The sequence below is a fragment of the Dunckerocampus dactyliophorus genome, chromosome 4 (assembly GCF_027744805.1).
Source record: "Dunckerocampus dactyliophorus isolate RoL2022-P2 chromosome 4, RoL_Ddac_1.1, whole genome shotgun sequence".
NCBI classification, from domain to species: domain Eukaryota; kingdom Metazoa; phylum Chordata; class Actinopteri; order Syngnathiformes; family Syngnathidae; genus Dunckerocampus; species Dunckerocampus dactyliophorus.
This window is the reverse complement of record NC_072822.1, coordinates 15,760,036-15,786,093: the sequence shown is the minus strand read 5'-3', so window position 1 is coordinate 15,786,093 and position 26,058 is coordinate 15,760,036. Positions and strand designations below refer to the sequence as shown.

Below are 26,058 nucleotides of genomic sequence, written 5' to 3'. Positions count from 1 at the left end.
TTGTGCACAGGGCGCCGCTATGTTGTTACGTCATACATGTATGTTGTACGTTTGATGTTTTATCATCAGGTATTTATAAATTGTAACTGGCTTAGGTTGAATGAGATGAAGGACCATTTCTCACCTTCCCATTTTGTACTCATTTGGAAAATAGCCTAGATGTTGAACCAGCACCAACACACCGTCAGCAGGCGGTCCACTCCAGTGTGGCCAGGTGGCCGGGCACAGAGCTTTGTATCTGCTCAATGCAACAAACAGATCCTTTAGCATATACTAGGAAGTCCAACATGACATCCAAGCAGCGTGGTGCTTCATACCTCTGTAAAAAGACCTCATACTTTCGCCTGTAAGCGAAACCAGCACGTCTGACTCTCAGGTGCTCCATCAAGCCCAAATACTTGATCTGGTGTCTGATCAGGGCTTCATCAAACTGTCCTGGGTTGCAGAAGGAGCCCAATTGAGAAGATTGAATGAAAACAAAGCATACACAACCTTTTAGAATCGCTTTGATTGTTTAAAAAAAAAAAAGGTACCTGGCTTTCTTGACTCATTGGATTTAAGACAACGTATGTACCAGGCCTCTTTAGCCATAAGGATCTCTGTCAGCTTCAGCAGGCTGCTCTTAAACTGGGTGGCCACCTACACACACAGCATGAGCCTCATAATCCCAGTTCTACTGTTCATCTGTCACGTGCACATGGCTTGAAGATGAGACGTCACACTGTCATTGTCAGGAGTTACTTGACTGTATCTCAGTGACTTAACACTGTGTTTGTCAGTGATGGAGAACTTACCGTTTCTGGTCTACGCCTGCTTTCTGGGTCCATGGAGGAGAAGCACTGTCTGACAATGGCGTTTTTAGACTGACACATCAGCTGGGAGAAGGCGGGACACCACGAAAATAAACTGAGGTTGCATTGAATTTAATTATTGCAGGTCAATATGATTGTAATTGATGCAAATTAAGATATGGAGTCATGAGGATTATTAATCAAATGTTGAGAAGTTAAAGTTACAGTAGCCTGTAGCAGAACCCCCAAAGTCAAATGCACCAAAAGTGGTAACATTTATTAATTAATCAAAAGATTTTCTGGAAGAATACGCCTCAAAAGTCAGCAAATCTCATGACAATCTAAAAATCCAAAAATGTAATGATAACCATAGAACTAGAAATGGAACTTAGTGCAACATAACAAAGGGTCTGTTCTGTACAATATGAGCAACACAATGAATTCAATATCAATTGCGTGCACATATGAATTCCAACAGATGCTAATGTGAATGCGCTACTACACAACACTTGGTTTTAATTGCAGCGCCACATGTCTTTCTGCGAACACTTTCATTCAGCAGGTGTCACTAAAGGGTTAGTAGTTCAACTTATTTTAGTTATTTGAACTTTTGACTTTTATGACAATTAAGAATTTTTACTATGGCTATACAGTTAAATACATTTTAAAAACATTACATTATACATACACAATACATACACATTCAAATACATTAAATATATTTTATGATAGTGACAGTTTGACAACATCCATCCATCCATCCATCCATTTTCTATACCGCTTCTCCTCTTTAGGGCCGCGGGGGTATGCTGGAGCCTATCCCAGCTGACTTCGGGCGACAGGCGGGGTACACCCTGGACTGGTCGCCAGCCAATCACAGGGCACATATAGACAAACAACCATTCACACTCACATTCATACCTATGGGCAATTTAGAGTCTCCAATTAACCTAACATGCATGTTTTTGGAATGTGGGAGGAAACCGGAGTACCCGGAGAAAACCCACGCACGCACGGGGAGAACATGCAAACTTCACACAGAAATGCCCAAGGGAGAAGCGAACCCACGTTTTGCCAATCTCCAGACTGTTACTGTGTTGGCCAACATGCTAACCACTAGACCACCCTGTATAAATCTTTTTTTTTTATTGGAAAATGTCAACCAGCATCGTGGACTGGATTCTGTTTGACTTTGAAGATTCCACCATTAAAAATGTTTTTTTTTTTTTAGATAAAGTTCCATACTTACATCTTTGATATTTCTATATAAGAGGTCATTGTTTTTGTCCAGAAAACCTGTAATCGATAACACATAAAAACTATTTGAAGTCTGTTTGCACATTTGTTGAATGTGGGCATTTAAGTGATAGGCTGTGCTTTCATTTACCCACAACACAGTAGGTGACCTCTCCGGCATAATGCAAGAGACGAAAATCCCCTCTCTCCAGCGTCCTGCGTGTCTTTTTGTCAGCCAGCTTGTGTCTGCACTCAAAGAGGAAAACAAGGAGGATGAAGGGTTTCTCCTCAGCTCACTCACACCTGGACTCGAATCATGGCTCATTGCTCAGAAAGCATGAAATCAATGTTAAGTCTTTGTCAACTCACGAGACAAAGTGAGGGTGATTGCCCATCTTGTCTTCCAGTCTTTCCAGGAAGGTGAGGTCTGTCGCATCTCCTGGCCGGAGACACTCCTCATCCTGCATTGTCAGAGTCGTTGTTAGTGCACAATATCATATTTTTCTCTAACAAATCCACAATTAGGTGTTTATGTTTATCCCAGCAAGTACAAGTACATACCAGGATTGAAATAATTCCCCTGTGTCTCTCCTCGACAAGGTCACAGATGATCTTGTTATTGAAGAACTGCACCGGCTCCCACTGATGAAACAGACTGTGAATGAAAGTCCATTCAAGACCGCATCAACGTGAGCGCACATTTAAATCTTGGCTTGAATTACCTCGATATCCTCCGCTTCGTATTCCTCCTGCTCTGCTTTTAGTGTGAGTTGGATGAAAAGTTGCTGCAGCTTCTCATTGCAGTAGTTTATGCAGAACTGCTCAAAACTGAAAGAGGAAAAGTCACGAGCGAGTGTGGTAAAACATCTCTCCACTGTGTGTAAGGTGTATCACCATTCTCTCCAACAATAATCCATGTGCAATCATAGTTATATGTAATATATTAAGAATCGACTGACCCAGGCTGCATATATCATTTTTACAATTTTATTTTATTTCAGCAATTATTCACCTCAGCTCAAAATGTTTAAACTCCTATAGTAGCTCTTTAACATCTTGTATAGAAAAAATCCTAAAACTACTGTAAAAATACATTATTAAATACAGTATTCATAGTTTTACACTTTAGTTTTACCCTGCCTGCTCGTCCCTCTATCTACAAGTGTGCAATATCAAATATGACGGAAATACTGTGCAATCTCTGTACACTGTGCAATATCATACCATTGCTCATATTCATTAACATATCACCTCATTCTTGCAAAACAAAAATAACTTGCATAACATACATTTAAAGTAAAGAGTATTCGCTTATTATTATGATTGTATTTTACTATGATAGTATAGTATTATTATTATTATTATAATTCTATTATTATCTTACATACACATCCTTACCCAACACCACACACTTATCATCTGACTTGCAGAAAACAGTACAACGAGTGCAATTTCGTTGTATGATGTGAAGGAGCACCATCAGGTGGTCAAATGCCAGCAGCCCCAATTTAAATCTTAACAACGATCTTACAATCTTAACTGATTGCATTCACTTGTGTTGAGCTAGAAGGAAAAGCAACATACCTGTTAACATTAAAAACCTCAAAGCCATAGATGTCCAAAAGGCCAATGACAGTTTTCTTCGAAGGATCCTGAAATGCAAAAAAGGGGGATGGATAGGCTTGCTAGTTGGCTGAAACATTCCACTTTTCACGAACGCACTGTGTTCTCCATGGACTCATTGATCCTGTTGACCAGCCAGGTGAAGGTATGTCCATAGATGGCCTTGGCCAGGGCATCCCTCACATAGACAGCATGATCCATGGTAAATGGGGTGAGCACCTTGACAGAAAGTACAGTCATAATAATATTCCAACCACATGTTTGGGTTGTGCTGTCCTATCAGGAAGTCTTTGTTCACACCTGATCTGTTTTGGCTTCAATCTTCCTGTATGTTAAACCTTCTTGGAGATGGTGAGCATCAACTCCAAGAAGCTGCAATGATGTGACATAAACAACTAAGATTTCTTCTGTCATTGTCCTTAAAATCATTAGACTTTGTGGAAATGTCTTACATTTGAGACCCAGCGCAGCGCTGCATTGTTGTTGTTAAGTGCGGCCTGACCTTTACTGTCCGAGTCAAACTTAACATTGCCCAGGTGAAGAACACTTGCAACAATCCCAAATAAGTGCTGCAAACAACGATTATTTGTAAGTACTGCACATTAAAAGGATTAGACTTTAAATTAGCGCCTAAGGGACATCACCTGCGTAACTTACATTTGTGTTGACCGCATCAATGTCAATGACTTGAAGTGCGTTTTTAACCGACTTCCAGTTGCTGTTGTCATCGATGGAAGGCACGATGGCACACTCTCCCTGTCAGAGAGTTAACAGTGATAACATCCATCCATCCATTTTCTATACCGCTTCTCCTCTTTAGGGTCGCGGGGACATGCTGGAGCCTATCCCAGCTGACTTCGGGCGACAGGCGGGGTACACCCTGGAGTGGTCGCCAGCCAATGGCAGGGCACATATAGACAAACAATCATTCACACTCACATTCATACCTATGGACAATTTAGAGTCACCAATTAAGCTAACATGCATGTTTTTGGAATGTGGGAGGAAACCGGAGTACCCGGAGAAAACCCACACACGCACGGGGAGAACATGCAAACTCCACACAGAAATGGGTGAATCGAACCCAGATCTTCCCGATCTCCAGACTGTTACTGTGTTGGCCAACATACTAACCACTAGACCACCGTGCAGCCCAACAGTGGTCGGCAAATTTTCAAAACACTTCTGCTACTGAGACAAAACATATCACCCATGAACAATTTTGGGCTGCTGAACAAGAATACGGCCAACAAAATAACTGATTAGCTAAAGTTTTGAAGATATGCAAGGTTTTTTTTACATAGTAACGTATAGGGAGTAACACACAACGTGATATGTCTCCAGTAAATTTATGTGCATACAGTCACAAGATTATGAAGATTTAAATAGGCACTTCCTATGAAGTGAATATAGGTTCTGTGCTCAACATTATGCAGCCTACCTTTATTGCCTATTGTGGGCATATGGTATACCACAGGGGTGGTGTACAGTATATTTTTTTTTTAAAAGCATTTTTAAAAATAATTTTTGTACTCAATGACCCCAAATTAGCCAAGATTGACTACTTTCATTTCATTAGCATTCTGGGTGTATACCAGTGTAATTAGTCTAAAGTGCATGAAGAGATACACATACTTGTGTTAGGTAGATGTAGCGCTGGGAGTCCCTCTCCAGGCCCAGCTGGTGCAGAAGGTCCTCCTCTCCTCCCTCCAGGATCTGATAGAAAATGTGGAAGTTTCTCTCGCCATGATTTTGATGTACCACCCTTGACTTCTCCAGCAGGTAGTTCAGGATGTGGCCACCAACTGCATCACCCTGTTGGGCACCGTAAGCCCACAAAAAACAACTCAACTACACGGGACATGGTCCAGTGAACAGATTTAAAAAAAATATATCTTCAGCGCCAAAGAAAGCTTACTCTCACCTGCCAAAACATTATGCACCTCCACACAAATCCAAATGTAAGACGTGTATCAACATTTCTGCTATCTTCCAATTAATTCAACATTATCGAATTATCGTTCTGGTTGTATAGTAGTTTGCAGTGGTGCAGAATTGCACCACGGCATCATACTAAGAGCTGCTTTTAATATTTGGGTCATCTTTCCTAGCAACACAAAACAGTCAAAATATTACAAAATATTATATTTTGGAGGTATTCATTTGGACTATTTTGAAGTGCTAGCTATCTGTGAATAGAATTTTCATAAATACACATTACGTTTTTTTAATAGCAATAGTTGGCTCTCAATACACTTTGCAAGAGGGTGAACAATTTCTAATGTTACAGACATTTTCCATTTTCCATTGGAAGGTTAGCTCTGGAATATTCAGAGTTACACATTTAATATTCCATAATATTTTTTCTAAATGATCTAAGATGTTGTGGAGGAATGCATAGTGTATCCTGCATGCAGGAAACGTGGCCTCAGTAGCCCTAGAAGAAATTCTACAAAATTTGCATAAAATCTGGTTGTTTTAATCAAGCTCATGTTGTAAAATGAAGACTAACCAGCAACTCCACTGTTCCAATCAATACTATTAATTCCATCAATTCCCTCTTTGAAAATTCCATGAATTTTGCAACCTTAGCAATATTACATAAAATATCACATATTGTTTATCCATAATCTGAAAATGTAATCAATTATTGAGAATGCATGCAACCTCATTTTACCTCACTATTGAATTGAATGTCCATATACTTCCCAAAGCGACTTGAATTGTCATTCTTTAGTGTTTTGGCATTCCCAAAAGCCTGCAGAGGGACACAATCAAATAATTCATGCAAGCCTGACCTGTTTTTTGGAATGTCAATAGAGTATAATGGAGCGTTGTTAAGCTGAGTGATCAGACCTCCAGGACAGGGTTAGACATGAGCATCTTGTCTCTGACAGTGTTTAGTAGAGCGGTGCTTGGACAGCTGACTGCGTAATACTGTAGAATCTTTTTGGAGGCCTCCGTCTTCCCTGCTCCGCTCTCCCCTGAGATGAGGATGAAGTGATTGCTGAACTCAGCCAGCATGGCGTGGTAGGCGTTGTCTGCCAAAGCATAACTGTGGATGTGCGGTGGCCACAATGTGAGGTGAAGCATGTAGTCGTGATTTATAAGACACGCACCGTTTTCTACTCACATGTGCGGTGGAAGCTCAAAGAAGTTGACCCCCATGTACACATCCATCTGTTGCTTATTGAAGATATCCAACTCTTTATAGGGGTTTACAGACACCAGTAAAGTTCCAATGTAGGTCTAGAAGAGGGAGTCATATAACATGCAACGGCAAAACATGAAAACAATCATGAGAGGAAAAAAATATCCCACTTACATAAATGAGATCCTTGCTGAAGCGTTTCTTGAGGTTGCTGAGGAAAGCTGCCTCGGTGGTTTCATCCAAAAGGACAAAGTCCTGAATACCAACCTGGGCCCTCGCAGTGAGGGCGCCCTCCATGTCCAGTTCAACCTGTGGAAAAAAAACAATTTGATCGGCCATGCTTGAGGAAATAGAGAAGTAGAAGAATAGTATTTTTACCACAAGGGGATATTCTATTTTACTGTGGAACCCCTAAAATCAAATGTTCCTTAGCTCATACAGTATACAACTTCCAAAAAGATCAACTTTGGTCTCGTCAGACCACAGAGTATTTTCCCAAAGGTCTTGTGGGTCATCAAGGCAAAATTGAGACAAGCCTTAATGTTCTTTTTCTCCAGCAGTGCTTTTATTGGTTTTTGTCTTGGAACTCTGCCATGCAGGCTGTTTTTGCCAGTGTCTTTCTTATGGCGGAGTCATGAACACTGGCCTTAACTGAGGCAAGTGAGGCCTGCAGTTCTTTTAATGTTGTTGTGGGGTCTTTTGTGACCTCTTGGATGAGTCGTGGCTGTGCTGTTGGGGTCATTTAGGTTGGCTGGCCACTCCTGGGAAGGTTCACCACTGTTCCAAGGTTTCGCCATTTGTGGATAATGGCTCTCACTGTGGTTCGCTGGAGTCCCAAAACTTTAGAAATGGCTTTATAACCTTTATAACCTAAGAACTGCATTTTGTGTTCAGTTGTGCTGTCATTGACTAATAATTCAATTTGTTTGTCAATCTGAAACATTTAAGTGTGACAAACATGGAAAAAAAGTAAGAAATCAGGAAGAGGAAAAATACTTTTTCACACCACTGTATGTCGTATTCTGGTCACTAGGCGTCAGCAATGTTACATTGCCTTACATTACATTACCTTAACACTGTATGGAGTCAGCCATGGCATGACCGACAAAGTGGGAAAAAAAAGTTCTCCCATTCTGTGTGGAAGTGGTATTTTTTTAGCTTCTTACTTTGCCCTTCTTCCTCACTCCGTTTGAAACCCTTTCTTAAGTTTAGAATAAATTAGTTGGAGGCTAACTAGTTCAGTATCATGCTAATGCTTAAAGAGGCAGCCGTATCTTGTGTTTCTGCAGTCATCCCGTAGCCTGCGCACAAGGGTTGTGCAATGTGGTGTAAACAAAACTAAATAATAGGAGTTTAAAGGTGCCTGTGGGGGTGGGGGGGTTATTTCATGTATACAGGCCTCTAATAATGGCAAAAACCCGTCTTCAGAAAGTCATAAACAGGTTTTCTATGCTTTAACTACAAAAATATTCCATTTATTAATGTTGAATCCTACTTCGCGGTCAGGTGATAAACGAGGAACAACTGTATATCATTTTTAAATCAATGCATTTACACTTGCAGGTTTCTTTTTTGAAGAAAGACCAATTGTGACACTTTTCTGCAAGCACTACAATGCAAATTTCCCTCTACATTTTTAAGTTGTGAAAGAATGAATGGCTTCATGTGGTTGATGAAGCTGCAAAAAGCAGCAGAAAAAACACACCAACACAGTCCTCTGAGAGGTCTAAAGGTCCAGCGTGGCTTAGAGGCAAACCTCTGTGCTTGTGCACGTGAACAGACAGAAGCTAATGATCGCAGCGCAGCACTCGGGCACCTTGGCCTCTGTCCTGATACATCGAGCAAACACAACACACCGTGCCAATGCGACAAAAAAAAAAAAACAGCGGCACATTCAATAAGCATAGTGGGAAAAATTCCACCAGTCTGTTTTGCATTCTCAGCACCAACACTTGGACCCAAGGTTTTCACAGCTTTTGTTGGTTTTGTATTTTCTTCTCCTCTCTTTTGGAAGGACAAGTCCTTTGATTCTCAATTCTCTGGGTAAAAACATTAAAAAAGATAATCCATTGGATCTAACTGACACAAAGCCCTTCGCCCCCTCCTCCCATGCCCCCTATCCTTCGCCTATGGCCCTCATTTCTTCTGAGAAAGGCCGAGTGTTTTTGTCCTGTAAATACCACGAAGCAGAGACAAAAAAGATGTCTTTAAAATGCAGTCTACAATCCATTACACATATTCCCCCTGCATATCCATTCAGTAATTATTCATTAGAAAACATTTAACGTCACAATGAATTTCACACTAGGCAGTCGAAACACAATAGAGGAGATTTGGCCTATTTTGGGGTGAGGACTTTGTGAGGGGGGTTGGCTGTACAGAGGAAGGGTGAAGGCGAAGGCTGGAGGGGTGGGCAGGGGGTGATGGGTGCAGTATTTGTCTGATCTGAGAAGCTCTGAAACAGGGCCGTCTTGAGACAACGGGGCAGACTAAATAGTGCAGTAACGGTCTGTGCCCCGCTGCTTGCTGTGACACTCATTTAGTGCGCCCTGAGGGAGAACAATAGAGGCTTGTTCTGAGCTATCCTGTGCTGTAATTTGGACTTCATTACTTTGCTCACACAGGGCCCCATTGGAAGGACAGAAGAGGCTAGTCAGATGTTTTTTTCCACCTGTCAGCCTCTGCACCCTTAAATGCTCTCACCCCTTCTCCTGGACAAAACCCCTCACGCCCCCTCCACCCTGTGTCCCCACCAATAACCCTCACCCGCCCCACCCCACCCACTTTAAGCCAATGAGACAGGTGAACAATATCATTGAAGGAACCCTTTTTGGGACGTCAGAATCAATCTGCTGATGTGATGGGGGGCAATGCCGGTGTCGGGTATCTATGACACCCTCTTTCTTCATGGGAAGAAACTTCTCCCGGGGCGGCACAAGCAAACAATATGGTGGGACAGCGTGACTTAGGGGTCTGCCATACAGTATTACAAGTAATAACAGACAGATAAGCTCCTGTCAAAAGGATGATTCATGAATTCCATGCTCATAATCATGGTAATGTTTTGGGCTTTCATTCAGCACTTAAAGGAATAGTTGTGTGTTTTCTTTGGTCTTCTTTCAAAGCTGTCTTCATTGGACTGAATGTCAACGCATCTTTAATAAAGACAGACTTGAAGTGATTTGCCAAACTGAGATACAGTGGAGCCTCCAAAGTCGAGCGCAATATTATATAAACATAATTATATGAACAAAAAGCAAAGCACATTTGATGATGATAGTTTAGATGCTCACTGAGCACACAACGAGATTTGTTGATGTTTTGTGCAAAGTCACATATTTTACCTGAAAATTTGTATTGAATTAAAAAGTGTATCACTTCGGGGCATTAAGCTTTGCAGGTTCCACTGCAACCCAAAAACTAATGCATGCAGCAAACAAATAGATTTATGGTAAATGGTCTTTGACTTGTATCGCGCTTTTCCAACTCCAAGGCACTCGAAGCGCTTTGACGCTGCTAGCACATTTCCCTACTGATGACTCAGGATTGGGAGCAACTGGGGGTCCACTATCTTGCCCAAGGACACTTTGACACAAACACGGGAGGACGAAGGATCGAATCCGCAACCTTCACGTTGGGAGACGACCACTCTACCACCTGAGCCATGCCACTACATTGTTTGGGATTCATGCAGCAATTAAATATTTGCAGGCCCAATCTGATGGAAAGTAGAAAGAATGATCATGTAGCAAGTCGGTCATTGTCAGATCAGGTGCTTGTTATCTCGGTGCTGCACAGCCTATTGTATTGTAATTAAGTGATGGTCCCTCATCTTGGTCTAGAGTGTGTCAGGGTTGCCTAAGACTGAGTGGCCTCATCCAGGTGAGCAGCAACATTCTAAAGAGGGGGGAAGCTACAAGGAAGTAGGGTTAGCAATTTCTATTGGGAAAGGTCATCTTTACCTGACCACGGCATAGTCCACTTGAGTCACCACTGCATGACGAGTATAAGTGTGGAACTGTCAAGCCCTCCAAAAGACATGAAATCCGTACTAACCCATTTACTCACAAACACACTGCAATTTTCAACACAATAAAAACATCAAACCTGCATTTTGGACGTATTTCTGTGTTGTCAGTCAGTATCCAAACTTGCAATAGCTTCCTTCTACGGAATAGCGTGTCCTCCTGTGTCTGCTTACATGGAGACAATCAGTGAAAGAGTTATAAGCTCAAGATATAAGTCTATCTGCTTCTATATGCACCATATGCTGTAGATGTACAGGTGTTGCTGCGTGGAGGCTTGTGCACACATCCGCCCCATCCTGACTCACACTCAGAGCACAGTGCACCGGGTGCTTAATCATTCATGCCGTGGGAGGTGGAGGGACCAAGAGATCTTATTCAGTTCTTACCTGAGTGTCTACTCCTATGTTGAGTGTAGCATAACCACCCAGAAACCAGATCCAAAGCACTCCATTTCAAAGCCTCAACCTTTCTCAGTCTTTCTTCTCCATCTCTTTCTTGAATGCTATATGCACCATTGCAACACAGCCAAAAACACACACACACACACACCAAAAAAACAATAACAGTTTCCTTCTCCTTGGTGCCAACATCCAGGTCTGGTTACTGATCTTTGATTGGGTGGATGCATAACAGGGCACACTTGAATGATCACCGTACTCAGCATTACAAAGCCGTCCAGGAGGGCACCATTGTTTTCATTATGAGGACTCATTTACCTGAAAACTGTGATCAGATTTTGCTCGTTACAGTATATGTCATGTCGATAATTTACAGTATAGACCGGTGACTGTTGTAGAGCATATAGAATTTGTAGACAGTTGTGCAAAAGTTCAACTTGTTAGGAGCCGCAGCTTTATACTGATGTTAGAATGCTACATTCTGGAAGATGTTTCTGATATTTTGATTTTATTTACCTACATGAGATAAGTCAAATATTATAAATACTTCTCACTGCAATACAGTGCAATTCTACACCACTGTAAACTACAACCACAATAATAAAGGTATTCTTAGATAGAGTGAGATAGTCTATGAAGCTGTTGCACCTTGCAAGAAGTGTTTACTGCTGTTACCCGGTAACAGCCATTAAACACACACCCTTCCAGGGAAACACAGGTGTCCACTTTCTTTGTTCTCACATATGAGAAAAGATCGTGTTTCACCCCATTGATGGATTGATCAACTATTGGAAAACATTCGGTGTGGAGTGAGTGGTATTATTTGAATGATCCAGTCCCAGAGAAGTTGTCAAGGTTACCTTGGTGGTTGCCCCACCTCTCTCCCGGATGAGCGCCTCAGCAATGCTTGTCCAATCTTAACAAGCTTTGGTGCTACCCACTGAGCTCTGATTCAGCACGAGACCCGGCAAATCCAATTACACAGGAGTCAGAGAGGTTGATTTTCCCATTATAGATTCCATGCTGAGAATGAGAGCTGATGATAACACTCACATCACACCACAACTGCCCCCGCGCTCTCCTCTTATTTTTTGTTCTCCCGCTCTTCCTATCTCATTCTTCTCTCAAAGATCTCTTTTCTTTCCTCGTCTTTCTTTCCATCTTCTACTTTCATAGTCCATTATTGTAATTTTGAAGAGGCCCGTTTCAAAATTTGGGCCCTGTCAACATCTTGGTCCTGAAGTGCTGGGTCAAAAAGTTTACTCGATGAACTTGAATCACATTTTTGTCTCGCTTAATTCATAAAAAGACACATATTTAAACATTCGTATAGTACAGTATGGATCGGATTTTTAATTCAGACAGTTTCAGGATTTTTCTTTACAGATCATTCTCTCTATAAAATAGCACAAAGACATATCCAGGCTATCTGACTATGCCATCTCTCTGTGCCATTTTTGGACATCATGTAGCCCGCTGTGCAACATGAAAACTTAACATGAGCTCTTTTGGAAATTTTGCTCTTTCCCACTGAGTCAGCAGTAAAAATGGAGAGAAAAATTTCTTTAGCAGCAGTGAACCAGAATGACCTTGCCTCAGACCACAGGTCAACTGAAGGTCCACACCCTAGACTGACCCCTCTCACTAAACTCAATTGAAAATAAGCTTTTCTGTCACATTCAGGACATGTAGATAGCTGATTGGCTGACTGACCAACCGACTGAATGAATGACTGGCCAAAAGACCAACTGACTTTCTAATTGGCTGACAGACGGTCTCGCTGACCGCCCAACTGACTGACTGACCTGCAGATTTGTTGACGACTGACCAACCAAATAACTGGTTGACTGACTGACCAACACACTCACTGCTAGACTTGCTGATGAGCCTGACTAACCAGCAAACTAACTGACACAATGAATGACTGACTGGATGAACTCACGTGCTGACTCACTGACTGACTGACACACTGCCTGGCTGACTCTGACAAACTGACTCACTGACTTACTGATTGGTAGAGGACTATCTGACCAAGCACTAACTAACTGACTGACTGGATGACTGGCCGACCAAACAAAAGACTGACTAGAATACCGACTAACTGACTGACTGCTGATTGGTAACCAACCAATTGACTCACTGACTGAATGACTTGCTGCTTGGCTAGTTGACAGGCTGACAGACAATCTAACTGGCTGGCTGACAAACGACCAACTGACTGAATTTCTAATTGGATGACTGACTGACAATCTGACTAACTGATTGACCGATTGACCAATTCAATTTACTGGCTTATTGCTGATTGGCTGACAAACTAATTTACTCACTAACTTGCTGATTGGCTCGCTGACTGACTGACTGTCTGAAAGACCAACTGATTCATTGATTGGCTAGCCTATTGACTGACAATCTGACTGACTGGCTGACCAACAGAACGCCCAACTGACTTGCTGATTGGCAGACTGACTGACTGAACAACCAACTGACTGTAATGACCACCTAACCAGCTAAGTGATTAACTCGATAGCCGACCAACAGCCTAGCAAGTAAGGCAGACTATGAATAACTCACTGACTAATGGACAAAGTGATTGCCTGGATGAACAACTGAATAATTGGCTGACCTACTGATACTCACACTGCTTTAGCAGAAGATGCATTTGGATGTTCAACAGTCTTTACCAGGACACTGCTGCTGAGTTCCAGCAAAGCATGGTTGACAGAAGCTTCCCCTGCTGGCCAAAGGGTCACCCTGGGTGATGTGCAGTTCTTGTGGGGGATATACTGTGTCTCTGCCCACAGAGGAGATTAGAGGGGTGAGCTGACCTCATTCTCAGAGGTGCTGGTGTGTTTTGAGTAAACACTTGGTGCAAGACAAAAACACAGGCTACAAACACAGGCCAGCCCTCTGGCTGTGATCCCATTGTTTCCCCATTACTCCTGAACAGGCATGAGAAGAGAGAGCTGTCACTCCAGTGCCTGAACTGCAGGGAGTCCTCATTTTCTCATGCAGTGATGACCCTGAATGCATCACTCACACAGCTGGGTCTGAGTCAGAATCAGCAATTCCCCAAACATCACTGACTTTAATTTTAGAGACTTGAAATGCCATTACCTGACAACTGACATTACAGCAACTGCATGATATTGTTAAATATGATGCAAATTGTGATATCATACAGCATGTAGTTCTACATACACTGCTAAAGAAAAGCTTAAGACTGGAAGGAAATGATTAAAGTATTCGCCTTCTGCACTGGTATCTCAGCAGCAATAGCGCATTGCATGAGGCCTTGCTGGTGCATTTCAACAATCCTCCCACATTCAGACTTTTTTCCTTTGCCATCTGGAAGTCAGGACAGTGTGAATGTCTGACAGAAAATGACATGATAGCCAGATGGCCTTAAACTTTTGATCAGCCTGTTGGCACTTAAATGCAATTTGCAATAAACTGCTGACTTCTATTTTTTGTCCCTTGCTCTTGTTTTTGCATTTTCAGTCTCTCCTTACAATCTGGTTACAATCCACCTGGGAAAATGACTGCAAATACTGATTTTCTCCTGATCTTAAGATGACGTGAGAGCAGAGTTAAATTACTGCGCTGATTATTCTGCAAGGTCAAATTCAACAGTCTCACAACATCCACTCACCGTACACTTCATTGGGTACACAATCACCACACATGCAGCTTAAAGGGCGGCAACATTTGATTGTACGGCTAGCACTATGTCCCGCCTCTTCCTGCTTTGAGTACATAAGATGTAACACACACACGTATATTAGTTACAGTGGTGTGAAAAAGTGTTTGCTCCCTTACTGATTGCAAAAAAAAAATCAGGAAGGGGGCAAACACTTTTTCACACCTCTGTATGTTTGTTGTCAGCTAATGATAGCAATGTGCCTCAGTTTAGCTACTTACGTTTGCTATCATTGGATGTATAGCTTTTCATAAGCACACGACAACTCCAAATTGTCGGTCTCTTCTCTTTGACTGCTTTTGTGTATGTGCACTCGGACTGGACAATGGTGAGTGGCAGCAATGAACGGCAATTATTTTATTTGGGCCAAAAAAAAAAAAAATGTACGACCAATTTTTCCAATTTGTAATTGTGAAAAATATGGACATGTTTTTGCCTAATCTTTTCTTTTCAACCACGCTCGGGAACATAAGCAAGTCAGTCATAGTGTTGTTATATTTTTTTGGTTTCAAAAAATGTATTCGGGGTGAATTCCATACAGTGTCTTTAATATCACAATGTTTATTATGACGGTTGTAGTTTGCAATGGTGAAGAACTGCACTGCATTACACTGGGAGCTGTTTCTAATATTTTTCGTATGCGGCTAACTGAGTAGACAAACGCAGCCATATTGATACAGCTCTTGCAGTGGAGGTGAAGGCATACCTAATATTGTAACCTACCTCAGCTGCAGGCCTGGGTCCAAGTGGTCCACACATTCCTTACTTTGCGGGCTCTAGGACCTTGGGGATGTGAGGTCTAATTTTTTTGTCCGTTACGTTCATGCATGTAATCATTGATTGTTCCTTTGTGACACAGTGATTTACCATCTGTAGGCTCTCATGGGGATGCTCGTCCTGTCACTGCAGCCTTCGAGAAACCCCCCACCCCACTCCTACACAACCACACATTGCACACCTTGACCACACCTTTCTTTTAAGCCTGCAGTTCTTATCTTTGCCATCGCCTTCAAAGCAGTTTAAATACCTTTGGATGCGAAAAAAACAGTAAAAGAGTATCTGATGACACAAATGGCCGATTTAGATATTGTATACACGTATCTTCAGTTTGGAATTTATAGTCTTGACAAAAAAAATACAAAATGTGCAGACTGTCTAACTTGAAACGGGACACTGAGCAATTATGATATTTTTAACAACTCAAAGTGGCATAGATGATTCCCGAAACGCATTGCAGACCTCCACACTGAACTATTTGCTTAAGTAAACCCTCACAAGTGTCATCATCCTCCTCCTCCTGCAGCAGCAGCCCACCAGGCCCCCTGCTAACCCACCCTTTACGCGCCTCCCCGGCTCTTTTTCCCACTGCTAAGACGAGCAGGACGCGGCCACAGCGGCGGGAAGCGAATGATACTCAAGCACTTCCCTTAAAAAAAAAAAGTTCACACTCACTTGCAGATGCCAGCACAAGTAGACTCACATCGTCTTAGACCTGCATGAGGCAGCCTTCATGGAATAACCTGACAGGAGCATACCAGGACATTTTAACCTTGAATCATACTATTTTTCTATTTGTTTTGCTCAGTGATATCATTAACCGGATGTTTAATTTCGGTTTTGACGCGCATATGACGCGCCATTTTGGAGGACCAAGATGTGCATGAATAGCCACTTTGATCGTTAAAACATTTTGGAATGATTTGAAACCAGCCACGCTTGACATTTGACGACTGATGGATGCTTTTGGTGCACTCACCAACTTTTACGCACTGCGTATAAAATAGCAAAACAAACCCCATCTCCAAAGTGTCTTTTCAGGCCAGAATTAGGAAGTGAACTTATCTTGAGGGACTGTTGGGAGCAGCTGTCAAAGTCATGGGATCCTCCTGCCCACCGGCCGCCTGGGAGCGCCGCTCAGCTCTCCACTGCGCATGAGCGCAACCTGGACAGCTCCAGAGAGGGAAATTTAAAAAGGTTTTTTGGGGGGGAGAAGCAAGTGCAGCACAGTGGAATACAGTACAGGGGCACCCCAACGACTCACACGTTCTTCAGTATCATCCAAAACAGGTAAATTTCCATAATGTTTTCACTCTTTGTGCCTTTAATTTAGTTGGAATGTTTATTTTCATGATTAAATTGATTCTTGTTGTTACTCTCTTTGTTGGCAAGGTAAGTGATGAGACATTTAAACATCTGGCATTGCCATAATGCCAGCATTTATGATGAATATCAAGTCATTCATTTTTGATATCTATTTAAATATTTTCAATGAATGTTCTGGCAGTGGGGCTCAATATTAAGTTAAACAGTAAATATGATTAAAATTATGCACCATAAACTGAACTATTGTGTCTGTAAACACACATTTTCCCTGTAAAAATGACTCTCTCACTCACGTTCCATAAGCAAAGTACTTTTTTTTTTTCATCACCATTGCTTGCGCTGATTAAAAGTATGATTATGTTATTTGTGCCACTGATGAGGTGCCACATATCACAGGAAATGATAGAAGGTGGAATTACATCCAGGATGTCAGGAATCATTGAGAATGCTGGTCATCACCCGTCGCCACAAGATTACAGGTAAGAATTTCTATGCTTTTTTTTTTGTTGTTTTTTTTAAATGAACAGGAAAAATTATTTTTAAAGAGTTGTTATAGAGTTGTTATAATAGAATCTCTAGACATTTGCTAAGAGTTCTGCAACAAGGTGCCCACTAAGTTCAAGCTACATGTAGATGATAGATAGCTCTTTTTGAGGATTGTGGCGGGGGGTGAATGAAAAGAAGAGGAAAAAAAAAAAAGTCTAGAAGAATAAATGATTTTCAGTCTGAATGGATCTGTCAGAAACCATCAGCTCTGTTTACACTCCTGCTGTCGGCACACGGAGAGCTTGAACCTCTCGGGCCGCCGGCTCAGGGGGAGATGGGGCGCTCTGGGTCACCCACATGCACAAGCTCCCAATTAGACAAGGAGGGGGAGGGGGGTGTTGGGGGGGGGGGGGGGTTGTGGGGGTTCAAAATTTAGTGTTGTTGAACCTCTGGGAAGACTTGGGTGACAAACGGAGACACCAGCTCAACATGTTGTGCATCAGTGAGCAATTCTGTATGCTTGCTGGTTGTACAAGAAGAGGGGACGTGCAGGGGAAGGCCCTTGTGTGCTAAAAGTTTTTGGAAACTTATTTTAAAATGGACGGCACTATAAGGCAGTTGAACATTCTCCCAATCAACAAGAAAAGAAAGTATGTACTGTATGTATTTTGTTTTATTCACTCATACATTTTTATTTCATCTAAGAATATGTACAGTATAATATAAAGTATATAATTGCCGTTACTTGATTTTATTTTGGATGAGTGCCCCAAAAGGATTACAGTGAAAATGTCTACTGCCTGCTTCAAAACAAAACACTCCAAGTCAATGTTTAGTGCGTAGAAGACGTGTGCCGATGTCACATATTCAGAGGGCACACACGCACATAAACACACACCAAGGCCTGGCCTTAAACTGCATTTGCACCTCCTCTGGCCCTCTATTGATTTCCTCATGTAGGAAGAAGACAAGTAGGGGGTGGTATGTATGGGGTGGATAAGGGATGTCGGGGCGTGGTTTTAGTGAGGCTGGAGGCTGGAAAGGGACAGGGAAGCAGATGGCATCCTATTTGTCCCTCTTATGTGAGGCCTGTCATTCCGGCAGATTAATGCAAGGGCCCGGGGCGAAGAAAAGAAACGACAGAGATAATCAAGGAAGGGTCTGGCCAAGACAATAGAGCCACGTGCCACTGGGCAGATTTGTCGTTTGGGACACAATAGGTGATCATTTTTCAATAGACAAGGCCAACTGTTGCAGGCAACATGTGCTGCTGTGCCGTGTTTCAAACGATCTCATGTGTTGTTTACTTATGATTCAGCCAATGGTGAGGGCTGGGCTGCAGTCACCTGACACAGGGTTGATTTTTAAATAGGAGATTTGGTGTGTGTGTTGAGGGGAGGGAGTGCTCCTTCACTGTCCCCACAATGTGAATAGTGTGTGTTGTCATGGCGACCCCTGTTACAAAACCCCTACACAGTAAGTGTGTGTGTGCAAAGCGAAGACTGAAGAGGATTCAAGAGGATTCCTCTCTATTCATTCTCTCTCTCATCCGACTTGGCCACATAAAAGATGTCATGACTGCAAGATGGTAGTTCACTGCTCAAACCAAAATCATGGCCATCTCATTGAATCCAGTTTAGAATAGCAAAAAATTCTTTAAACACTGTATTTTGACATTTTTGGTTTAAACCCATTTGTTTTTTTTAGTTGCAGTTTGCTTCAAAAGAAGCACCCAAAATAAATCAGAAACTTCATATATTTGCATGAAAGAAATTACATTACACTGTACTATCATTATTATTACATATTTTATCATTATTATAAAACATCAGGCCATCGAATTTCAAAATGTTTATTGTATTTTATGTAAATGCACAATGAAAAGTTAGCACTGAAGTGTAAGCGGCTGACAAGAAAATATCGAATTAAACAAGCATTTGATTCTTTTTCCAGGTGTGTGCGTTATTGCTATTCCTAAATGAACAAGACAGATTTTACTCTGAATGGGAAGCTTGTTTAACTCCCTCATTGTTGATTAAAACAGTCCCTGATGAATTAACACCACCAGCTAATCTTCTTATATGGTAAATCCTGGAAGGCACAGATAATACACTCACACCACAGCTTCACTGAGCAGCTGAGCACAGATCCATATTCATTGTGGTGCTTCTGCATTGGAGAGATAAAAATGTTCTGTTTGAAATTAGCATGTCAATCCCACCTGCGCTTTTTGAGTCTGATCTGACAGCCATGTTGGCCCCTTCCCTTCACTGCCTTGTCCCACCGCCCTCCCCTCTCCCCCTCCTCCTTTGAAGGCTTCTGACCACGGACCCCTCCCAGCTGAGGGAGGAGGACCTCCCTGGAGACCTGCAGTCCCTGTCATGGCTCACCTCGGTGGATGTGCCCCGATTGCAGCAGATGGTTGATGGCCGTGGTCACAGTAACGGGCCCTCCCAGGGCAGCTTGTTGGAGCAACAGACAGGTGAGGTGACAAGGTTCAAAAAGATCATCACTTCTCGGACTGGAGGCTTCACAACCCATGGAGTCCCTATTGGAACACATTTATTAACGGGAAGGAGAAAAATACACTGACCAGACACAACAGTTGGGACACCCACATGGTCTAGTGCAGGGCCAAACTTTTTCCGACAAGGGTCGCATACTGAAAAATCAAAGAATGCGGTGGCCATTATGACATTTTTTTAAAATAAAAAGACTGAAACCAATTCCAATGTGGATATGCTAAAAAGTTATACATAAAACAGCTAGCCCGCACGTCAGCTTTGTGTTGCGTTTTGTTTTTTTGCCCCCGCCCCGATTGCGAAAAAAAACAAGCTGTGGGCCACAAATGGCTCCCGGGTCACACTTTGGACACCCCTGATCTAATGGAACCCAGTAGAGGAGCTATAAAATAATAACAAAAATATATATAGATTTAAAAAAAAACTTTCAGTAAGATATTCATTTAACAATACAATTGTGGTTGTAGTTACAAGTGTTGTAGTGTTTCTATTTTTGGCTGCAAGGGCGGTTTATGCAGTACAATCATAATAATATAGTTTTGCATCACATTACATTTAAATCAGGAACTCAATTATAAAATTTAAGAATTACGAGTAAATAATATAACATTATATAATATTTATTTTAATCATTACAAAATATTCAACAAATATTGCATTATTATTCTTGTAATTTTTCTGATGCAACTCTTGTGTCGGAGCTCAGATTGTCCAGGTGTATCTAATGGCCAATGTACATTACAATAAGATTACAACAAACCAGCTTTTAAAACACAATGAAATGAATACAGTACTCACAAAACAAACTTGACATTCAACCGGAAGACCTCACGGAGGTTCTGGTCACTAGATAAGACAGACAGACACTGTATAGGTAGATACTATCCTTAATCTAAGAAGAGTCTTGCCTGTTTCTTCTTAAAGCCCAGCTAAGCAGCATGTCCATGACAGCAGCTCAGGGCTCTATGCTTCACCTGCAGACCAACATGCAGAACACCCCGCTGGGAATCAGTATCATCAACACCCACAGTGGACGTGTGAGTTCTAGCAGCACCACATGGACAAAAAGCACATCAGTACATGAGTTAACATGATTTTTTTTTGCCGCACAGATGTCTCCATTCTCCATGAATGGGATGCCCTCACCAGGGTACCAGTGCCCTACCTCAGTGTACCAGCCAGCACCACAGCAGGTGTACTCGCTAACCCAAACTGGACAACAGGTAACACACACACACACTAATTTACCTTTATTGATAATGAAATGAAAGTGTCTGATGTAACATTTTAGCATTCTTAACTGTCATAATAGGTTAACAAGAAATTAAGCTTAATCAAATTAAGAAAGTAAACCTACAGTGCACATTGTCATCTTGTCTTTGCTGATTACGGAGGAGAAATAACACCCACCTAAGTTACCAAATAATATGGTTCCTAAATGAAGAGCCTGATAGCACCAAAAGGCAAGTATAGATTCTCATTTTTCACTTTTCTTTAGTGCTCAACAGGTAGCCTTTACAGCAATGTCTCCTTCAACAACCAAAGTCTATTTTCACAACCTCGTCTGGCGCCACAAGAACAGGACCTGCAGCCCAAATCATTCCCAAAACCCATCTATTCCTACAGGTTATAAGCAAACACGGCACACATCTCATACTTTCATGCCATCTTCTGCATTCACATGTTGATTTCTTTCCTTAGCTGTTTGATTGCCATGGCTCTGAAAAATAGCAAAACGGGCAGTCTTCCTGTCAGTGAGATCTATAGCTTTATGAAGGAACACTTTCCTTACTTCAAGGTGAGGCCCCGTGTTTAATACTGACCGATGGAACATATTTGAAGAGCGGGCCAGTCACCATAGCTCTTTCCTTGCAGACGGCACCAGATGGATGGAAGAATTCAGTCAGACACAACCTGTCCTTAAACAAATGCTTTGAAAAAGTGGAGAACAAGACGAGCAGTTCATCCCGGAAGGGTTGTCTCTGGGCACTGAACCCAGCCAAAATTGACAAGATGGAGGAAGAAATGCAGAAGTGGAAACGCAAGGACCTCCCAGCCATCCGCCGCAGCATGGCTAATCCAGGTCAGCGGCCGGGAAAGATTTACTGAACACGTTAAAGACACCTTACTGAGTTATTCATCTGCCTTTCTTGCAGATGAGCTGGACAAACTGATCACAGACCGCCCAGAGAACTGCAGGAGGAAGGCAATAGAACCCGTCATGACACGACTGCCCAGCTGTCCAACTGGTCTCTCACTGACGCTTCCTACCCAGATGCAGCAGTCCCAGCCCATAGTCACCCTCTCCCTGCCGTGTTTACCCATGCACCAGCACCATCAGATTCAGGCACAGCTGCAGGTCCAGGCTCGCTTGGCACCCATGTCACCAGCCCCAGCCCAGACACCTCCCCTCCACACGGTACCCGACCTGTCCCACAGCCCACTCACCCAGCAACCCAGCAAGCCTCCAGACGACTTCTACAGCGTGCACATCGATAGCCACACAGAAGTGGATGCACTGGATCCAAGCATCATGGACTTTGCCCTTCAAGGTAAACTACATAATTAGTCTTTTCTCAATTCAACAGTTTTAAAAGTGTGACACCCGCCCCCCCCCGGCCAGTGCTAGATTGACTTTTAAGGGGGCACAGCAGCCATCCATCCATCTTCTATTTTGCTTATCCCCACTTGAATCTTGGGGGTATGCTGGAGCTTTTTCCCAGCTGACTTTGTCCGAGAGGCGGGGTACACTCTGGACTGGTCGCCAGCCAATCGCAGGGCACATATAGACAAACAACCATTCGCACTCACATTCATACCTATGGACAATTTAGAGTCGCCAATTAACCTAACATGCATGTTTTTGGAATGTGGGAGGAAACCGGAGTACCCGGAGAAAACCCACGCACACACGGGGAGAACATGCAAACTCCACACAGAGATACCCGGATATTCAAACCCAGACCTTCCCGTGACATTGTGGCCAACATGCTAAACACTAAGCCAGCGTCCATCGGCGCGCACTGTAACTTTAAAAAATAAAAATAAAAAAAACACAGTGAAACTTACACAAAAAAAACACACATTGTTACATGATGCTACTCGACTTTGAAGGTGTTGTATTTTTTCCATAACACATAATGCAAAGTGAAGTAATTTGTTCTAGTTCAGACTATCCCCGTCATAAAACCTGTATTAACTGCACATGGCGATGGTTTCAATTGTCAAGTATAAAGCTAAATTAAACACGCATAATAAAACTAAAATAAAGTAAAACCACTCACCCTTTGAGGACACCTGAAAGACACCTAATTTTTGCAGAGCTGTCACCCAGTGGCATTTTACAGGTATTGGTGGTATTCATCGGTGTTAATTAAGCTTTGTTGGTATGCACTGTTTAAGAAAGCTACCCAACATAGGTAGTGAAACAGAAAATGCATGTTTTCAGCATAGTAATTATTAGCAAGTGTCCCTGTTCATTTTCTCACTCATAATTAGCCATGATGCTTTCAGCTACATGTTATTTACATTGCCATCTGCTCGGTAAAACACTTGTATGTAACTGTTATTTAGTTAATGGTATTGCCGATATTGTACTGAGCATCTAGACCCTTTCCTACTGTATGTTGCAGTAAGTTCCATTTCCTGCTGTATGGTTATCATCACTCTCTCCTCTTTTTGCCATCACTGGTACTTTTCTGATGGCATCACCAAAAATACAAAAAAAAGCCAACGAAAATGCAATACCATAAGAGTAGTTTTGTTTGACTTTTGAGGCATATTTTTCCAAAAAAAAAATACATTCTACCACTTTTGGGATGTTCAACCGTATTTTTTAAACTTGCTGTGTTAACTTTGGCTACACGTTAAGAGGCAAAATGTATTATTATTTTTTTAGTTCCCATGAGAGGAGACAAATCTGGGGTGAGCAGAACATTCTAGAAAATAAGATTTAGGAAATGTTACCAAGGGCTGGTATTAAACTATTCTGTACAGTACATCGTTAAGGTGGTGATATGTAAATGCCCACTAATTACTGTCACCACACTTACAAAAATACAAAAGCTGTTTTATGTCGTCTGGGGGAGGCTCACTGTCCCACACTTTGAATACCCATTAACCCCGCCTTAATCAATGTGACCTCAGGTAACCTGTGGGAGGAAATGAAGGACGACAGCTTTAACCTGGACGCTTTGGGCACCTTCAGTAACTCTCCTCTACGACTATCGGACTGTGATTTGGGGAGCAGCCTCCCTCCTGCCTCCGGTGGGGCAACCCTGCCGCTGTCAGATGTACAAGTGACAGGTCTGTACACTTCCTACACGTCGCAGGACACCCTCTCGTCTCAGTACATGGGCTCACCGGCCAGCAGCAAGCCCATCACCCTGCTTTAAAGCAACACAACTCTTCAACAGAATCTGGATATCTGATGGGCCGCCAAATGGAGACATTTTGTACAAATCAGCTGGGAACTATCAAAACAAAAATGTCTGGAGAGATAACTGTGCCTAAGAAATAAAAAGAGGTGGCAGAAAAGCATTTAAGACTTTCCAATAATGTCCAAGTTTGCCAAGCAAAGACTCCAGCCTGTGTAAGCGTAAACAAAACATTGTGTCAAGTTTTTCTACAGCTCACTCTGTTTGAAAGCCCTTCTATATTGTAGCTTGTCTGTTGTATTGTGCTAGATGTTATTGCTGTTGTTTTATTTATATTTATTAAAAAAAGGCAGCTGGGGAAAGTGACCACAACCTTTTGCTGTATATATTTGAATGTTTCAAATGGCTATTACCACAGAAAAGCTTTTTTGTTGTTATTTTACGATATTTACCCAACTTGATTCCAAAATGCAGATGTGTGCCATCTTTGATTTTTCACCATACATCTTTGACAAACTGGGATTAATATGTCAGAGGGACTATTAGTAGTGTATTATACGCCACGATAAAAAAAGAAATCTAAACAAGTGGGTAAATGTAAATAAAATACGTTTCTTTTGCCAAAAATAAATCAGTGCTATTTATTAACAGATTTGTTGACTATAAAAGACAAAGACCAGAGCTTATATACTGTACATTCATATAAAATGGTATGGCTGGGGGCAATTCGTGTTTCATGTGTAGTAAAATCAGTCCACCATTAAGCTAGCACCACATCAAAAAAAAAAAGGTTATGATCCGCAGAAATGCAATCCAAAAATTCTCAATGTCTGTATTAAATCGGTTCTGCATTGAAGTGTGTAAACCACACTGATTTTATATTTGAATGGCTCTAAATCTGAAATGTGTTGTTTTATTAAAGAACATTCAACGTAAACAGCTCACCGGAGAACAGCCTGTCCCGTCCATTGTCCCTTCTTAAGGAGTTAGCCCTATCAGGAGGAAAACACATTGCAAACATGTCTGCACAGACATTTGTATGATTACAAATGACTAATATTCATCTAATACTGTATCATGTGTGCTAAATGGTAGCACTGTGGTTTCACAAGCCTGTGAATGTTCACACTATTAACAGCTAACGTCCGACTGTTTTGTACAACCAGCTCCTTCCTACCTGGAATATAAATATGAAGTTTCTTGTACAAAACGTCCGCTGATGAGGCAAACAAGTACAGTATTATGCATGTAAAAATGCTGCCAAGTGCAATGTGAATTACAGTGATAACATATAACGAAATGCAGCATCTCTATTTGTCATTCAAGGCCTGACTGTAACGCCCTTGGGCAAATATGAAACTTTAGTGGTTGTGTGATCATACTGTGGTATTATTTCAAAAAATAGCATTTCTCGTCATTTTTTCCAAACCCGTTCATAAAATAGCTCATTACCATTACACAGATGCAAGTGTATGTGGATTTTTAATACTGTGCAAAGCCTTTAAAAAAAGGTCCACAGTTTAGCTGGTGTTGCTGTTGTCCATGGTTGTAAGCAGATGAGACAGCTTGGCCCTCTGGGATGAAGTGATGTTCTGGCTCATGTGGATGATACAGTCCATGGCGACCTCAGGGTTGGCCTCAACCAGA

The 26,058-nt window shown here is 42.0% G+C and overlaps 3 protein-coding genes across 14 annotated transcripts in view; 1 reads left to right on the top strand and 2 right to left on the bottom strand.

Annotated features, from left to right (window-relative positions):
• Positions 1–20,125, bottom strand: part of myo1ha (myosin IHa) — a 26,878-nt gene extending 6,753 nt beyond the window's left edge. For 2 of the 7 annotated variants that reach the window (XR_008569936.1, XM_054772318.1), the window contains exons 1-22: positions 11,216–14,904; positions 10,909–10,997; positions 10,764–10,829; positions 6,976–7,110; positions 6,784–6,899; positions 6,507–6,705; positions 6,328–6,408; positions 5,286–5,465; positions 4,308–4,406; positions 4,103–4,219; positions 3,951–4,022; positions 3,750–3,869; positions 3,612–3,679; positions 2,750–2,855; positions 2,589–2,669; positions 2,397–2,488; positions 2,179–2,273; positions 2,041–2,087; positions 795–875; positions 534–639; positions 318–435; positions 125–238 (exon numbers count right to left, since the gene is read on the bottom strand). Coding sequence is in view for 6 of the 7 variants with exons in the window: in XM_054772318.1 (XP_054628293.1) it covers positions 125–238; positions 318–435; positions 534–639; positions 795–875; positions 2,041–2,087; positions 2,179–2,273; positions 2,397–2,488; positions 2,589–2,669; positions 2,750–2,855; positions 3,612–3,679; positions 3,750–3,869; positions 3,951–4,022; positions 4,103–4,219; positions 4,308–4,406; positions 5,286–5,465; positions 6,328–6,408; positions 6,507–6,705; positions 6,784–6,899; positions 6,976–7,110; positions 10,764–10,829; positions 10,909–10,914 (2,099 nt within the window). In the remaining variant the exon portion in view is untranslated. Of the gene's footprint in view, positions 1–124; positions 239–317; positions 436–533; positions 640–794; positions 876–2,040; positions 2,088–2,178; positions 2,274–2,396; positions 2,489–2,588; positions 2,670–2,749; positions 2,856–3,611; positions 3,680–3,749; positions 3,870–3,950; positions 4,023–4,102; positions 4,220–4,307; positions 4,407–5,285; positions 5,466–6,327; positions 6,409–6,506; positions 6,706–6,783; positions 6,900–6,975; positions 7,111–10,763; positions 10,830–10,908; positions 10,998–11,215; positions 14,905–16,376; positions 16,872–19,903 lie in introns of those variants that run through there. The other 5 variants (XM_054772319.1, XM_054772321.1, XM_054772320.1 and 2 more) reach the window with 5 other exon arrangements.
• On the top strand, positions 16,333–25,847 carry foxn4 (forkhead box N4). Of its 2 annotated transcripts, none has more exons than XM_054772325.1 (10): positions 16,333–16,991; positions 17,424–17,506; positions 19,829–19,995; positions 20,960–21,072; positions 21,148–21,258; positions 21,534–21,661; positions 21,737–21,833; positions 21,911–22,118; positions 22,192–22,587; positions 24,182–25,847. In XM_054772325.1, exons 2-10 carry the CDS (start codon positions 17,427–17,429, stop codon positions 24,427–24,429), a joined length of 1,548 nt encoding a protein of 515 aa, XP_054628300.1. In that variant the 5' UTR covers positions 16,333–16,991; positions 17,424–17,426; the 3' UTR covers positions 24,430–25,847. The 2 variants fall into 2 exon arrangements, with proteins under 2 accessions (XP_054628300.1, XP_054628299.1); XM_054772324.1 differs by having other exon boundaries at positions 17,408–17,506.
• The window catches only part of acacb (acetyl-CoA carboxylase beta), a 28,553-nt gene continuing 27,482 nt past the window's right edge, over positions 24,988–26,058 (bottom strand). For 3 of the 5 annotated variants that reach the window (XM_054772311.1, XM_054772313.1, XM_054772314.1), the window contains one exon: positions 24,989–26,058. In XM_054772311.1, the coding sequence (XP_054628286.1) occupies positions 25,932–26,058 (127 nt within the window). In that variant the 3' untranslated portion in view covers positions 24,989–25,931. The other 2 variants (XM_054772310.1, XM_054772312.1) reach the window with 1 other exon arrangement.

Bases quoted from the DNA above. Each gene is read 5' to 3' on its own strand.
- foxn4 (XM_054772325.1), top strand. From the start codon at position 17,427: ATGATAGAAGGTGGAATTACATCCAGGATGTCAGGAATCATTGAGAAT. The intron at 21,073-21,147 runs GTGAGTTCTAGC...TTTGCCGCACAG, and splicing joins TCAACACCCACAGTGGACGT to ATGTCTCCATTCTCCATGAA. The intron at 22,119-22,191 runs GTCAGCGGCCGG...CCTTTCTTGCAG, and splicing joins CCGCAGCATGGCTAATCCAG to ATGAGCTGGACAAACTGATC.